Source organism: Lotus japonicus, chromosome 1 (assembly GCF_012489685.1).
Source record: "Lotus japonicus ecotype B-129 chromosome 1, LjGifu_v1.2".
Lineage (NCBI taxonomy): Eukaryota > Viridiplantae > Streptophyta > Magnoliopsida > Fabales > Fabaceae > Lotus > Lotus japonicus.
In genome coordinates, this window is record NC_080041.1 from 123,412,191 (window position 1) to 123,428,816 (window position 16,626).

The 16,626-nt window shown below is 35.3% G+C and overlaps 2 protein-coding genes across 3 annotated transcripts; both read right to left on the reverse strand.

Moving 5' to 3' along the window:
- Window positions 1–60: 60 nt before the first annotated feature.
- Window positions 61–9,320, reverse strand: LOC130730140 (putative calcium-transporting ATPase 11, plasma membrane-type). 2 transcript variants are annotated; one of them, XM_057582056.1, is made up of 8 exons: window positions 8,978–9,320; window positions 5,100–5,154; window positions 3,058–4,997; window positions 2,817–2,975; window positions 2,480–2,651; window positions 2,093–2,391; window positions 1,252–1,575; window positions 61–348 (listed from the first exon to the last, which is right to left on the reverse strand). In XM_057582056.1, exons 1-7 carry the CDS (start codon window positions 9,149–9,151, stop codon window positions 1,264–1,266), a joined length of 3,111 nt encoding a protein of 1,036 aa, XP_057438039.1. In that variant the 5' UTR covers window positions 9,152–9,320; the 3' UTR covers window positions 61–348; window positions 1,252–1,263. The 2 variants fall into 2 exon arrangements, with proteins under 2 accessions (XP_057438039.1, XP_057438038.1); XM_057582055.1 differs by having other exon boundaries at window positions 61–318; window positions 8,978–9,319.
- A 2,739-nt stretch (window positions 9,321–12,059) lies between these two features.
- LOC130730142 (uncharacterized) lies at window positions 12,060–16,355 on the reverse strand. The gene is made up of 3 exons (XM_057582057.1): window positions 16,066–16,355; window positions 15,656–15,987; window positions 12,060–12,512 (listed from the first exon to the last, which is right to left on the reverse strand). Exons 1-3 carry the CDS (start codon window positions 16,174–16,176, stop codon window positions 12,314–12,316), a joined length of 642 nt encoding a protein of 213 aa, XP_057438040.1. The 5' UTR covers window positions 16,177–16,355; the 3' UTR covers window positions 12,060–12,313.
- Window positions 16,356–16,626: the final 271 nt, after the last annotated feature.

Sequence of the window (16,626 nt, forward strand, 5' to 3'; positions counted from 1 at the left end):
CCAAAATTTTCCACTGGATGAGTTGAAGGAAGCATAGGAAATTATGCTTGGGAGGCCTCAGAAGCAATGTTGAGTTTGGTATTCTATTCAATATCATTCAAATTACAAAATGAATATATTTTCAAAATAAAAAATATAGAAGTACCAAAAAAATTTAGAATCAAAAGATATCCAAATATGCACACATCCGAACTGAAAATGCGACTTATCAACAAAATATTCAAGGAATCTCTACTTTCTGCTTCACCAGTTTAAACTTCATTATCAGTGTTGCAAGTGTTGAGAGATCTTTGAATCACAAGCCAAACGATCCAGTCCCTACATGCATGAATGGGAAATCTGAAATCCCTTCGGTAAAAAGAAGAGTAAACAAAACTTGAGTGTAACGGTTTGCATAATGAATTTGAGAACAATAGTGTGAACCAAAAGTTGCAAAAATGCTTGGAACTTTTCTCAAATGACAATGGCTTTTAAGCAACCGGATCCATGACAAAAAAATTCCCATTACGTTGTGTGGAATAAGTGTTTTTGGTATATATTTTCAGAATCATTTCAAATCAACAACCTTATATGTACCAATTTCACATTTCCTCCTGGAAACTATATTAGTTATTAATGTCATACAGCAAGCATTAGTCAAAAGCTACAATGTGCATGTTTGGTTTAACATTGGGCATTGGGAAAAGTAATTTTCAATAGAATTGATTATGACAAAATTGATTGTGGCAAATATGAGTTATAAGATACGATATTTACATTTGGATATATTTACTATAGAAGTGATTATGGTTGGAGCATAATCAAAATGTCTTGAGAGAAAAGCTAAAATCGCTTTATGTTAACTCGAGCTTTTTTTGCTTTGGCCTCGACGTGATTTTGTTAATCATGTGCTTCTAAGAGTTTTAACCAAACATGTTATGACGATGAAAAACCACGTTAGAAAAGATTACAAGTGCTTATGTGAATTAGAAATATGAAACCAAACATACACACTAATGTAGCTTCTTAACTAATGTGTATTGGAGTGTGTCGTGTAGCCAGCATATATCCAAACATGAGTAGGAGAAATTAGTCAGGGGAAATTCCCTCAAGTGAAAAAGTAGTTTGGTCTAACGTTCTTGTCAATGTTCATATTCAATTCAAATTGGAAAAAAAATGAATTAGTTAGATTAGTTTCCTAAAAGACTAGAAAAGAGAAAAATATAAAATTTCACTAGCCAAGAACAAAAAGAAAGGAAGATGGAACCATACTGTTTTTAAATCTTATGCCAGGTCGGGACCAGATGGAAGAGCCTCATAACCATCATGGTGCTTCTTCTTGCTGCTAGTATTTCTTTCAACTGGGATGCACTTGAGGATAACAGCTATAGGCATGCTAATTGCTCCAATCAACACACTGAGTAACCAGAATTGCCAGCTTAGAGGCACAGTGCTGGCAAACGCTCCCAGGAACTCAACTATCACCACTTGAAACACCACAGTCGCCGAAATTATAGCCACGAATATCCAGCTGTCAAACATGCCCCTGAATATGTTTATCTTTTCAATATCTCTGCTGTTTATCTCATTAAACACCTGCAAAATAGAGACAAAGTGTTAGACCCAATGGAAAGCCAACTAAACCCCTGTAAAGATGAGAAAACAAGTAAGAACCCAGGGAAAGCTATTTGTTGGAAGGGAGAACTACAGTTTCCCGAACGCTGGGGACATCTGAGTTAAAGGCAAAAAAAAGAAGATACTAACATGTTATTTTATAATTTGTAAGCCATGTAGAACTGCTAACAAACTGGACATAAAGTTAGCAGATACACTTTACAAGTTACAATCAAGTAAACTGCTACTACAAATTCGGTCCATTGCAAGCTGCAAATTTCATGTCCCCCCCCACAATATATAAGTTTTGAATGAATAATTAATAATGTTCAATATCATCTAATCCAAGCTTTTTAAAAATAAATTACAGTGGTGTTTAAGGTATTGATATTTTGATGAACTGAAAAACATTAATGATTATCAGTTGACTCAGTTCTGTCAATGTTTTAAGCAGAGATTTTTAGCTATGCCAGAAAGGAGTGTGTTGAGAAGTTCGTACCTGGCAAAATACAAAGGAGTTGAATATCAAAGTGTTGAGCACTCTAGTTGCATCTGAACCACTAAGTCTGAGTAGCCTCTTCCCGTCAAATGTTAGAATGACAAGTACAATTAATTGATATATACTTTGACCAATAATATTCCTCCACATAGCTTTGGTGATAAAGCTTGCTCCCCTTGCAACTGGGGGTCTTTTCAAGAGTCCGTCATTAGGAGGTTCAGTAGCCAAGGCTAATGCACCAAGAGTGTCCATAATCAAGTTGACCCAAAGCAACTGAACAGCTGTGAGTGGAGCAGAACCTGAAAGTAAAGAAGACTATCACCAATGTTCCTTAAAACAACTTCTAAAAGAATTTAGAAGGGGGGAATTTTCTATAAACCAACTAACCAGTGATGCATGCAGAGAAGAAGTTGATAACCAGAGCAACAACATTAACTGTTAACTGAAACTGCACAAACTTTTGGATGTTTATATACACAGAACGTCCCCATTTGACCACATTGACGATAGTCGCAAAGTTATCATCCATTATAATCACATCAGCCTTTTCTTTTGCAACCTGTAAACGACATTAATTTCCAAAGAAAAAAGTTATTACATATCAACAGCAAAATTAGATACCTAGCAAAGATAACAGATAATGTCTTGAACATGATGCAGGACAATTACACAATACTAGCACTACATTTAACTAGAATCACCATGGTAAAGATGAGACACAAACCTCAGTTCCAGCTATGCCCATGGCAAGTCCAATGTCTGACTCATGCAGTGCAGGAGCATCATTGGTTCCATCTCCAGTAACAGCGACTACCTCACCAAACAAACTCCTCAAATTGGTTACTAACTTATGCTTGTCAAGTGGTAAGGACCGTGCCATCACCTGAAACCAATTAAGTACAAAAGATAGTCAAGCATCTCTAGAGAGAATTGAAAGTCACAGAATTTACAAATGAGATTAGAACCTGGATTCTTGGTAAGACATCCTTCATTTGCTCCGGAGACATGTCACGAAAATCGGGTCCTTCTATGGCCACACCATCTTCAGTAAGTATACCACACTCTCTAGCTATAGCTTTAGCTGTATAAATATTATCACCAGTAACCATGCGGACAGTTATACCAGCAGCTAAACAACTTTGAACAGCTTCCTTAACCCCGGGGCGTACAGGATCTTTGATTCCTACTATGGCGATTAGAGTATAGCCACTATCTGGAATGTCTATATCCCCCTGTGTTTCACTTATATCTTTGACGGCCAAACAAAGAGTTCTCAAAGCTTCAGAGGCAAAGCTATTTATAACATCAGCGACATGATTTGCGCAGTCTTCCGGAAGATCAACAACTTCCCCATTGAAATCAATAACTTTGTCACACATTTTTAAAATTATTTCTGATGCACCTTTGCAGAAAGCTTGGACCCCTCCATCAGGAAGACCCACAAGCACAGACATCTTCTTCCGGACTGAATTGAATGGCTCAATCTTGATTATCTTAGACACGCTACGCTGGGCGTCAAAATCAGCACCCAAAAGCAAACCAAATTCCAATAATGCTGATTCTGTTGGGGTTCCCAATATTATGTGCTTTCCATTTTCATTCTTAACTACTTCAGAAGAAGTATTTTGACATATAGCCTGCAAAAGGGTGTTTAGTACTCCTTCAGATATATTTGTTTTGAGTTTGTCAGCACTCTCATTATCTTTCATCTGCATAGCGGTTTCGCATATCCATATTTTATCAACCACCATATGGTTAGTGGTCAATGTCCCTGTCTTATCTGTGCAAATGCAACTAGCTGAACCCATAGTCTCACAAGCAGCAAGATGTCTCACAAGCGCCTTGTCATTCATTAATTTTTTCATTGCAAAAGCAAGACTGAGCGTCACAGCCAGTGGTAATCCTTCAGGAACTGCAACAACTATTATGGTTACAGCGATAGCAAAGTAGTCCAGCAGCTTCAATGCATCATTCGAAGACCAACTAGAAATCTCACCATGAAGCGCTTTCTCGACCAGAAATCTTACAGTCAATACCAAAAATGTAAGAACGGCAAACACCAAACCAATTTTACCAATAAGAGTAGCAACTCCATTCAATTTCACCTGCAATGGGGTCTCATCCTCTCCTCCCTCATTCAGAGTTTCCATCAATTTTCCCCATTCAGTCCTCATGCCAACAGTTGTAACTAACATCTTCCCTTGACCATCCTGCACTTTGGTGCCTGAGAGAAGAAAAGGTTTTTCATCATATACATATACCGGTTCGCTTTCACCTGACAAGCTCGATTCATCAATAAGCAAAGAGTATCCTGATATAAAAATCCCATCAGCTGGAACTTGATCTCCAGTTGACAAATGCACAATATCACCCACTACTATATCATAAATTGAGATCTTCTGTCTTTTCCCATCCCTGGTGACCTGAACAAAGATCTTTTTCTTCTCTTTGTCCAAGTCCATGAACTGAAGAGATTGCTTGTAATCACTGCTAGCAGTAACAACAACTACCAACAATATACTGAGTATGATTCCCACACCATCATACGTTCCCTTTGGCCACCCTTCAGTGGCAATCCCTACACCTATAGAAACTACAGCACAAACCATAAGAATGATTAGAGTTAAATCCTGAAGTGCATCCCACACAAACATCAGGAACGATCTCGAAGGTTTCTCTGTATAACGGTTGGCCCCATATATCTGTTGTCTGGAGTTTATACTCGCTTCACTGACACCTTCATCCACAGAAACTGACAGTTTCCTTGCAAGGGCTTCAACCCCACCATTATTACTCAAGTTCTTATAATCATGGCTACGAACAAGAGAAGCAACCTCATCTGCATGAATGCCAAAACCAGCTTCTCTTGCCTCTTCCGGTAGCTCGTATTCAACTCGATTACCAGCTGCATAAGAAAACCAGATGAACTAAGAAAACATATGAAGAGAAAGTTATGACTTCAAAAGCAATGATATGAACTTTGACTGTTGAAATTTGAGCACCATACCATCGATAAATTGCAATGCTGCCTTCTGAACATATAGAGCAATCCGAATTTTTTCCTGATAGAGTTAATAAAGTTAATTAGCCAAACTGGTACCGGAAAATTGACAATATACATAGCAATCTTCAAAATACATTATCCCGTTCATACCGCGTGAAAGGGATTCAATAAAATCAATGCTAAGAATTGGTCTTGAATATGTTGATATTTCCACTTCTATGTCAGAACTATTTGATTCATGTTAGTTAGTCAACCTTTTAAGGAAATACTGAAAGTAACCATTTGCTTATTATAGCCCGGTTACATTTTCCACTTGAATATGGCAAGAAGGAATGCTGGAGAGAAGGTTATTGTTCTTGTTACTGTGTTACTGTGGGAACTATGGGAGGCAAACACTTTGTTAAAGATGTGTCTACATGTATCAAAAGAAAAGGAAAGAAAGTAGTCGTTACTTCAATGGAAGTGCAGAGGGCTGCTATCAGTGGAAATAAGCCTGCAGTTATAACTTGAGGTAATCTCAGCTGATTTACTAAATAATTAAATAACTATAAAAAGCAGACTATTAAAACTATTGGAAAAATCATTGACTTAATGGATTAGTCTACTTAAGTAAATATACATAATAGTTGTTGTTATTATTATTTTATCAAGTTTATTTTAATGTCTTCAATTATTTGTTTTGTTGGCTGATTTAAAATCTATAACTCATAGTCTGTGTTTATGAATCAATTAAAGTTCCCTTTCATGTATTGGGAAGCCTAATTTGACTTCCAATGTTGAAAATGTGAAAAGACAAATAAATGGATTACCTACTGAAAGGAACAATGTACCAAACACTCATACTTATTGGCTTAAATAATGAATTTGGTTAATTAACTTTATTTTTTTGGGCGTTTTATAGATATCCTCCACGAGTGCCTATACTACTCGAAACATTCACATCGTGGTGGAACTAACTATCCTGCTGAGTTTTTTCCATTCGACTTGAACCCGAGGTTTTTACTTAAGGAGAATCATATATGTATCCCCTAAACCAACCACTCGTTGGACTCGTCGGTGGTTTATTAACCTATTTCAAGGTATAGGTTTTTCAGTCAACTTAATGGTCATATCTACAATCTACAAAGTAGTCTTTAAAGTAGGTAAAGAGGTCACTCTCAAACCTAAATTATGAGAAATAAGTTTGGCTCGTACAAGGTAAGGCCCAGGCTTGGAGAACCTCTTGACCCTTTGAGCCAAAAGGGGGATTGTTCAATTAATTTTATGGGTTTCATTTAATCTTTTGCAGCACAAGAAGAAGATTATAGGAGTGTGATAGAAATGTGCGGGTACTGGGAATCAACCAAGTATGCCTTCATTTTTCTGTAGTATGAGACTTGTTCAAGTAAATATTAACTGCCTCCAATCAACATCCACAATTGTTGAACCCAGGAAGCCAGCAGAAATTTCGGCACCACTTTACATACTAAAATCAATGGATTTGTAATTTTCAACTGCTGCATGTCTTTGATCAAATCAAACACACTAGCAGACGCGTCTTTGAAGAGTTGAAGTCATTGCCAATTCAAGAGCACAAAAAGGGAACAAGTCAATGGTAGTTATAGTATAATGTTTCATAATAGACTGCAAGAGGGCCCTCCATGTCAACAAAGTACTGAGCTAAAAAGAAAAAACCTTCTCCACTTTACTTACATTTTGTATTTTTGTCTTACCCCTTTTTATCAAAGTTCGTCACAAAATCCATGGCTATTGAATAAAAGTAGTGGAGAATTTTAGAGATGGAAATAAAATTTATCGTTTATATTGACCTTTCTACGATGAACTTATCGATTTGTATATTAGTGACGAAATTTGATACGAAGAAAATCTTCTATAAAATTTGACACCGACTTTTCATCACTTTTATTCATGGAACAATTTTAACTAATGATTTTGTGACGGATTCTAACATTCCATCGCAAAAGTTGAAAGGAAAAGGAGCCGGATAGAGTGTAGATTGTAGTGAAAAATACTTAAAACTTATTTCAAAGTGAAGGTAGTGGTAGGTAATTTACTCTAAATGAAATTTAAAATTGTGAATGGAGAAAAGCAGGATAGGCTGGATAGCTTTACCCCCATAAATGGGTCATCAAAGAGGTCATGCAAACCAACTTATAAGTCCAGGGTAATGAAACAAAAAAAACAAAAGTATCAAAAAAATTCACCTATAGTGACACATCTCAATTTCTAAGGTCGAAAAAACTATCCCCTTTATCTTTTTTATTTCCCACTTCTATTTGTCTCATTGCCCTATTGGTGTTGTTACCATCTATCAAATTCATTGTCCTTGTCAAACAATGTTCACATATTTTGCTCAGGAAATTTCGAGGAAGTTTCAATGATACCCCGATCACCACTACGTTGAATAAAATTAAATATTCAGAAAATTTTCAAATTTTCGAACAATTAATTTAGTACACGTCATTTTCTGGACTTCTCATGTTCATTCATCAAACTTTTCATTTTCTTATTGAGGTCAAAAGATGCATAATCTGACACCATCCAACGTGAGGCCCATTTGCTAATAGGCTGGCACTAACCTCTGTACATGCAATGCATTTAATTTCACATGTAATATAAAAAGTTTATTTTAAAAAATGATTAAATATTTCGAAAATAAACAAAATAGTTATGAGCTTGTTAAAATATCATCTTGAAAAAATAATTTCTCTTTTTTAAAATAACGAATACTCTAATTTTATAAATTTATTCCTAAGTCTTTTATAATCTTATACTCATAGCTCCGTTGAATCTATCACCCTGTTTACAAGGTTAAAATCACCATATAAATGAACATGACCAAATATGAAAAAAAATGTAGGAGTACTAACTCAAGTTTGAATTTAAAATATAAAATTGTATTAATAATAGGTTTGTTAAGTATAAAATAAGATTTATTATTTTTAAATTCTAATTATTGTTGTGTATATATATAAATAATAACAGATATGTAACACTCAAATTTTGAATGAAATTCAAGTTTTTTTAACGTGAAATTCAAGTTAGTACCCTTAAAAAAAAGGTTCTAATACTGATGACATTTCTTGTATTGTATATATATATATATATATATATATCGTTGAAGTAAATAAACATCATTTTCATATTAATTCGTGTTTCCTTTTCATTTATCGTAGCAAACAAAACACCGGTGGCATCTTGTGAATGTTAACTTCCCCAAAGGATCACAATAACAATGAAATATTCTGAAAACTCTACGTGTGTATGAAATTTTCGCTACATTCAATTAAAATGGCAGTATTCTTTTCTTCAAACAAATGTGAAACAAAAAGTTTATTTTGACCAATAAGTTCTAAAGTCTAGCGGAACGCGCGTAAATAATTGAGTTTCTTATGTATCTAGTCGTGAAGAGTTATGAAAAATAATTAATTATGAAAAACTTATCTACTTAATGTGATTTCTGAGTCATCTCATAGCCGCAGGTCACGCAAATACTTGAGAATCAGAAAAGGATTTAGTGTTTGTTTTGGGATTAGAGTTAATGCAATGAGAATCAAACTGAACTAATGACGATTAGTTTAACAAAAATCCAAAGGCAAAGAAGATTTTCAAGTAAATTCATCTAAAAAAATCATTGGCTTTTTTTCTTGAAACAAGTGTTTAAAGACAAACAAAAACCCTCAAAGTTTCTTTCTCTTTTTTAAAATCAGAAAGTGGATTTCACTTTTTGATTCCATATTCTAATTATGAGTACTTTCTATTTCTGATTAACTTTGCATTTTATGATTCTTCTACTGTGGCGGTTAAAAGGTGTTGCAATCTAACCAAAGCATAACAAAGATGAAACGAGAAGAGAATAGCAGAGGAGAAAAAACACCAACCTTGATTCCCTGCTTAATCTGCTCTGCTTCAGACCGCTTATCAAGATCAGCGCACATACGGAAGCGTCTACGGCGATTCTTCACGACGAAGCTCACGGCGGATCTCCATCGGCGGAGAGCTTCGACAGATGGATTCTTGTGCTCGAGCTCAAAGTCCTTCAAGAGGCTCTCCATGTCGGAAATCGGAAGGCGAAGTTTGGGAGGTGGAGATGGAAGCCGCGGCGGAGCTCCTGTACATAAAGAGTGGCGGCGGGAGCGAATGGCCGGGAACGGTGTGCGGGGAACGAAACTATGAAAGTGATTAATAAATAGGAGTTTCTTATAATGGGAGCCACATCAAAATCATCCACTTGAATATTTCTGCTGAGTTTTATTAAAAATTTGAAATTATAGATGGTGGACTGGAAATATTGGTCAAAATCAAATTCTAAATAAACTTACAACAACTTTTTCATTATATGACAATTGCCATGACTTAATATTAAGTCATTTTAAAAAACTGTGTTTGATTTCCTGTTTGTTTGTTCTATCTTGAAAATTTAAATAACGGAGCACAAACATGTTATAAAAATCAGTAATTTTAAGATCTGTTTAGTTTTCAGTTTTTTTTTGTTAAAGTCCATTTGGACATTGAAATTCGAGATTACACATTTTAATATTTTAAACGTGAAAGAGAATTTGGACATCTCTTTGGTGAAAACATTTCCAAACTGAAAATTAAACAGATACTAAGAAAGTCGGTATAAAGAGAGAAGAAACACATATGTTAAATAGTGCAATTAATTTTATTTTTATGAAAATATTATTTATTTTCCTATTTCACCGTTTAAAATGTCTTTTATCTTTTCTCATTTATTATTCTTGCAAGGACATTTTTTTTTAAAACAATCAGTGTTTTATTAAAACTGTAAGTGACTAAGTGGACAAATATATAAGGAACGGAAGTAGTATAATTTAAACGAGTTTTGTGATTTACTCACACTTTTTTTAACAATGATTTACTCACACTTTTTGAACTCTACTCACACTTTAATAAAAGATAAAATGTGATTTACCTTAAAAAAAACATGATTTAAAGAGTAAAAGCGCATCCATTAAAAAAAAGTTTTTAACCAAAAATTGGACCCAAAAAAGTAAAGTACTAATTGGTGATACATTACAAATAACAATTGGTGTATTTCATGAACTCATGAAAAATATCTATCTTTCTTCTTTTTTCAAAAGAAAAACACATTCAGTGCATCAAAAATTTGAAAGTATACTATGTTATAAGGCTGTGAACACGTGAAACATGAAAGAAATTCAGAAGTTCCATTAATATTTAGTTAAGTTGAATTTAAAACTAAACATACGAGAAATTGCTCTCTAATTTTTTTTTATAGACAAATGTTAGTTGTTACTCCCTCCGTCCCCATATATAAGTCACTTTTTGAGAGTTTTTTTTTCTTAAAATATAAGTCACTTTATAATACCAATGTAGCATTTGATATTTTTTTCCAAACTTATCCTCATAATTAATATGAAAGAGATAATGTAATTTTGAAAAGAAATTAATTTGGAGAGAGAAGTTGATGGGTAATCTAGGAAACTCAATAAAACTTTTTACAAATTTAATGCTAGCAACTTCTTTTCTTAATCCTAGAGAATTAGGTAAAAGTGACTTATAAATGGGGACAGAGGGAGTAGTAAATTAATCCATTTTCAGAGTTCGAATTCTGGACCCTTTACCCTTATCTCACTCAACTTTTATGTCTCCTAACTCTTACTACTTGAGCTAACTTACTGAGAAATTTTGGTTGCTCTCTAATGTATAAGGGGTTGTTGTAACAGTTACTAGCATCGTTTTGAAAATTGGACTAGTAGGTTTGATGAAGAACTAATTTCATACGGCCAAAAAAATGGATAAGTATAATAACAGCTAAAGCCTGTGGTTGATGATCAATTCAACATTTGTACCCTTAGCCTAACGCAGTTCAGTTCAATCTTCAAGGAAAACCCTAAGCTCTTGTCATCTTGCTTACATCACATAGTCACCGGTCTCTTTTCTTCCATTTTGGTGCGACTTTGAACGGTTGCGCAGATCTATGCAACAACCAACCACCTTGCTATGATGCATCGATGTATGACCTTGCTATGGGTCTACAACGATGTGCTTCTTATTTAAGCCTTTTAAAGATGTCAAAGTGCATTAGATCCAATCCGTTTGCAATCCATGTGAATTTTGTCGGAGCCTATTTTATTGGGTGAACTGTCAAAATATTAGCCATAAATCATTACTTATCAAAACACTAATAAGAGGCACATCAATATCACTCATTTAAATAAAACACTAGGACACAGTGTGAAGGAAAATGCAGAGAGAGATACAGATAGGAAGTAAAATGCGTGCAAATGAAATGGAAGAAGAGAAAGCTAGGTGTATATAAATCATTACTTGTTCATCATACAACAATAATAATGATAAAAATTTTAAATAATAGTTACAAGAATGTTAAAGAAAGCTATAAATGTCAAATAATTAAGAATATATGCAATTTTGTCACTTTAGGATACTTCTAACTCTCCTAAAAAAAAGCACATAACTTTATTCATAATAGTTGAAACATTTTTCTAAAATTGCTGGAGCCAATCCTTTCAAACTAAGAACTAAAAAGTGAGTCTATGTAATGCAAATCGGTATTTATTCGTTCTGCTCTGAGGTTTACTCAACAAAGCTGGTGGGCCTTGTGCTTGTTTCCATTTATTTAGACAAAGAGTAATAATGTCTATCGAGGTCATATTGATCCAACCTTGCAAGGGGTTAACTTCCACAAAATGAGGAGCTCAGTGGATTGAGGAGTAAAACTTAAGGGTTTGATGTATTTTCCTGCTCCATTCAGAGGAGATGGTTCATTTTGATTTCCATTAATTATATAAAATTTCATTGGGTAATGGGAGGACAATAAACCAAAAACAAGAGTCATAAAATTCTTATTCTACATGTCATAGAAAATCAGCTAATATTTCAGACCTTATATAGTGTAAAAAAGCACAAAATTGATTCAAGTTTTATGGGTATGTACGTACCACTTGAGAATGAGAGTCAAACATAACTTTATGGCAAACCCATTTAAAATAACTTTCAATTATAATCTCAACTAATTTTCGGATTCTGATTATTGGAAAAAAAAACTACCTAGTGCTGAAAGGTGGTTTTTTATACAAAAATAAGTGATTATGTTGAGGAAAATCCCTAGACAAACCTGCTCTAAGCTATTGGCAAAAGATGAACATCTGATTAACTATTCCCTCCCCTTTGACAAGTGCCGATGTTGATTATAATACAACTCCACAGAACTATGTAGAATTTGCCTCGGAAAATTGACTCGATGACTCTTTTGTTGTCACAAATGCTTCAACCTTTTTCAACCAGTTCACGTACTGCTCTTGCTCTCTGGTGTGTAGGTAATGGAGGAGGAAATTGGTCAGGCCTAGTCCAATGCCCTTGGCTATCAGGTATTCCTTGAATGCATCTTGCAAATTTATATCCAATTCACTGCACGTGGATATAACAAGACAATGAACAAGTTAATTATTAGTGAAGACTTTTAATTATTTATGAATGGTGTACTAGAATCCGAAAAGATGATATTATTAAAACTAGCTTATGGTTATGTGTGGTATAGCATGTTTGGGTCAATTTTTATTTCATCATAATCAATTCTGAAACCCGAAAACTATTAACAGAAGCTTCTCCTTGCCCATAATTGATTCTGGCTTCAGAATCAATAGTAGATGGGTTTCCAAACGCACTTAGCTATAAATGTAACAAGAAAATGCATGTCTGCTGATGTAGCCCGTAGAGGATATGAAATGCGTCATTTTAGCACATAGTTTACATTCTTACAGACTATAGTTTTATCTAACTACAACCTTAACCATCTCAAAAGATGAGAAATCAAAGGGTATAAATAACAGTAAAAGTGACTTTAAAATGTTGAAATTTTATAATTTTTTGTAAGAAAATAGTTATTCCTTCTAATCCAACTTGAATAAAGACCAACTATAGTTGAATGCCTTGCTTAGTTGCTTCAAGCTTACCAGCAAGAACTAGACTGATTAATCCTCTGAAAATGTAATTTTTAAAAGATATGCCTAATTGCAGCATGCCATCAAAAAGCAATAAACTGGTCTGTGAACACTCAAGGTATATAAAGGCTAGATGGGTAGTCAGGCAGATAGGTCTTAGCCAAGGTTTCTGAAGAAACATGGATACTTGGATAGTTAGAAAGAAGGCCTAGCAGATTAAGGTATAAGGGTAAGATGGTTCTATTGTAGGAGTGTTCACCAAATCTAACAGCTAGCACTAGTTTTGTTATACTCTCTCCCATGTACACCCAAAACTCTAGGATAGTTTGAGAGGCCTTTTGAATTCAGATTTTGAAATTCTTTTTTGATAATTTGTGTCTGTATTTATTTACAGAATTTGTATCTTGATAATCTAGTTGATGACAAATACACCTCTTCTCTCAAAATTATTTATGATATCAGACGAAGTTCAAGCCTAACAAGCATCATACGATCTCCATGGCTTCCACAACATCCAGTGTCACTACCCAACTTTTAACTACTCCCACAACCACCTATCCAAAGAACCATGTTGAATTCAGTCAGTCCAGCTTCTCAATAAACTCAATACCACAACCTATTCTGCATCTTCACATTAAACTTAATGCCACCAACTATCGTGCTGGGTATAAGCAACTTCACTCCTTATAATGAAGTCTAGGTCACTAGTTCTACCACTTTCCCTCCTGCAACCATCACTGATGGTGATTCTACTATTCTTTATCCAACATTTTTTTTTTTTGGATACTATAAGACATTCTTATTCCTTGCTCTTCTTGGATCTTGCAATGGAAAGCATGCTCAATTATGTTCTCCCCAGACATTGCTCGGGATGTTTGACTTGGACTCCAATGAGCTTTCTCTAATCACTCTTGCTTGCACATCATGTCTCTCAAGGAGCATCTCAATTCAATATCCAATGAAGAATCTTCTGCTGCTGATTAACTGTAGTCTATCAAGTATACAGTTGATGAATTGGCCATCACTGATCATCCTCTTGACGATCTTGATTTGGTCTGTCATCATCGCCGTTAATGGATTAGGGGCTTCTTTTCAAAAATTTACAGCCTCCAATAAAATGCATGATACTCTCATTCTTTAATGAGTTCTATGAATTAATTGACTTTGAGCTGAGTTTGCAACATGAATAATGCATGCAAGAAAGTCTTCCCGCCACTGCCAATCATGAGCAGTGTCACTTGGGTTCCAATCATGACAAGTGTCTATTTAATCATTCCTCTGCTCTACTCCTTCCCACCCCACACAAGGACCATCCTCATGTCACCTGAAGATTTGTGAAAAGAAGGTCATCCTACTTTAATGTGTTATAAATTGACCACACTATAATCTCAGTCTCATGTTCCTATTGCTCATATAGTTCAAAAAGCTTCATCTCCTAAACCTGCTTGGCTATTTGACTACGTGGGCCTCTCACCATGTCACCAGTGATCTCAACAACCTTTCCATTGAGGATGAATACACGAGTTCCGATCTATTTTATGTTGCTAATAGGGTCTTGCAGTAACAAATTTGGGTTCCATGACTCTTACCACATGCTCCAACCCATTACACCTTTCTAACACTGTATATGTTCCCTCCATCACCCAAAATTTAATCTCAGCCTCTCATCTATGGCGAACTAATGAAGTCTCTACTCTCCACTGAGTTTCTCCTTTCTATTTTAAGGTAAAGGACCTCAAAAAAGGGAGATCCTATTGTGCAGATTGAATGAAGACAGTGTGTACACGTTGCATACCCATCATTCACCTCCCTATTCTGCTTATGTTCAGATTTCAGCATCATTTCACTTATGCCATCATCGGCTTGGTCACCTTGCAACCACAACTCTTTGTCATATTCTCAAGTCTTTCCATCTTCCTTTTCCCAGTTCATTTCATGATAAATGTTCTGATTGTGTCTTCAATAAAAGTCACTGATAGGAACTAGCATCTTCATTACTGACAATAGGGAAATTCTCCCTTGATTACAGAACAAATAGCAGAACTTCAAGGATCTGCCAACCCTCCTAATGCCCAAAGGCCCTGAACTCTCTCAAATGGCAAGACCACCCTCCTTCTCAAGTCTCAACCCCTCTTCCTATTTATAACATGCCTTACTCACTAACCAGTAACTAACTAATTCTACTAACATGCCACCGTATACATTAAGGGTGTGTATGTAAGTTTTTAGGGGATGGGAGAGGAAGACTTCGAGGGGAAGGGGAGGGGAGGACAAGAGAGGGCGAAGGCGGGATAAGCCCTTCCCTTGTTTCGGAGTTTCAAATTCCCCCTCCAATTTGGAGGAACTAAAAAATATACCTTTATTTTAGGAATACCTCAAACCCTTCCCCCCCATTCTTAAAATTTGCAAAACAAGGAAAGGGCTTCTCATTAGCCCCACCCTGCCCTTCCCTCCCCTCCCAAACACACCCTAACCCTAAGTATCTGAAAGCAAACCATTTAAGCATAAACCAGGAATATCAACACATACATTGTTGTTAAAGCTAATATTTCTAAAACAAACATGACAATTGCATAACACACATGAAGAAGAATCTATGCAATGAATTACCTGAACAAGGGGCCTCTATAAACAGAAGAGCTCAAACAAGTAGATGAATTGAGAAAATAAACATTGTCAATATCAAACGCAGAGCCATGAAGAGTCTCCTCATAAACCTCACAGTCAAACTGCAAGATAGAGCTTAAACTTGGCTTCTTCACACACACTTTCATGAAAACATCCCTTGGAAAAACGAGTTCTTTATCAAAATAAGGAGGACCCAGAATCGCTGAAACAGCAACTTCCTCCCCAGAGTCGCATTTCCTTCTCAAAATCACATCTTTGGTACGGCGTGAATCTGAGTCCACCACAAATTCCCCTAAGGAACCAGTTTCAGCATTCTGCAACCATGAAAATGCATGAATTTCAAGTGATATGAAAATATTTGAAGCAGTGGTAGAGAGAAAGAGTGAGAGAACCTGAAAGCGATTTTCCGAAAGCTCAAAATGAATCTCGGATCTTAAGAGTTTGAGCAGTTCCAGATCTTGAACGGCTTGGAACCCTTTCTTCAGCTGTCTCATCCTCGCCATGTCTGTCTCTGTTTTGATGTTTGCCAATTGTTCATGTGTTTTTGTGTGGGTGTTTTTTTAGGTTACTCTTAGATGTTTCGCGTTTAGTAAACGAGTTTGATTTTAATTCATTGCTGGTTGGTGTAAAGTTCGAAAATTATCTCTTCATTCTAAGGAGTAACCTAGTTTTAGTTCTGGTTGGAGTTGAGCTCTAGCCATATTTTCATGTGTCTGGCAGAGTTTATGTAGCAATAAACCTTTATACGGTACTTCTTATTTTTTGTTCATTTTAAGGGATTGTAAGGATTTTGTGTCTTCATTTTATGGTTTTCACTTATTATTTGTTTGTTAGTTCGAAAATTCTGTAGCTAATTACTTGGTCAAAAACTCTGCAAAATATCTCAATTTGGTTTAGAATATCCCAATTTAGGCTTAAGGTACAAGGTAGAATATTACCAAACTGAATAAATT

Bases quoted from the DNA above. Each gene is read 5' to 3' on its own strand.
- LOC130730140 (XM_057582056.1), bottom strand. From the start codon at position 9,151: ATGGAGAGCCTCTTGAAGGACTTTGAGCTCGAGCACAAGAATCCATCT. The intron at 4,998-5,099 runs GTATGGTGCTCA...TTTCTTATGCAG, and splicing joins AGCATTGCAATTTATCGATG to CTGGTAATCGAGTTGAATAC. The intron at 2,392-2,479 runs GTTAGTTGGTTT...CTTTACTTTCAG, and splicing joins CTTCTCTGCATGCATCACTG to GTTCTGCTCCACTCACAGCT.
- LOC130730142 (XM_057582057.1), bottom strand. From the start codon at position 16,176: ATGGCGAGGATGAGACAGCTGAAGAAAGGGTTCCAAGCCGTTCAAGAT. The intron at 15,988-16,065 runs GTTCTCTCACTC...TCATGGTTGCAG, and splicing joins TTTCGGAAAATCGCTTTCAG to AATGCTGAAACTGGTTCCTT. The intron at 12,513-15,655 runs GTAATTCATTGC...ATCCACGTGCAG, and splicing joins TATAGAGGCCCCTTGTTCAG to TGAATTGGATATAAATTTGC.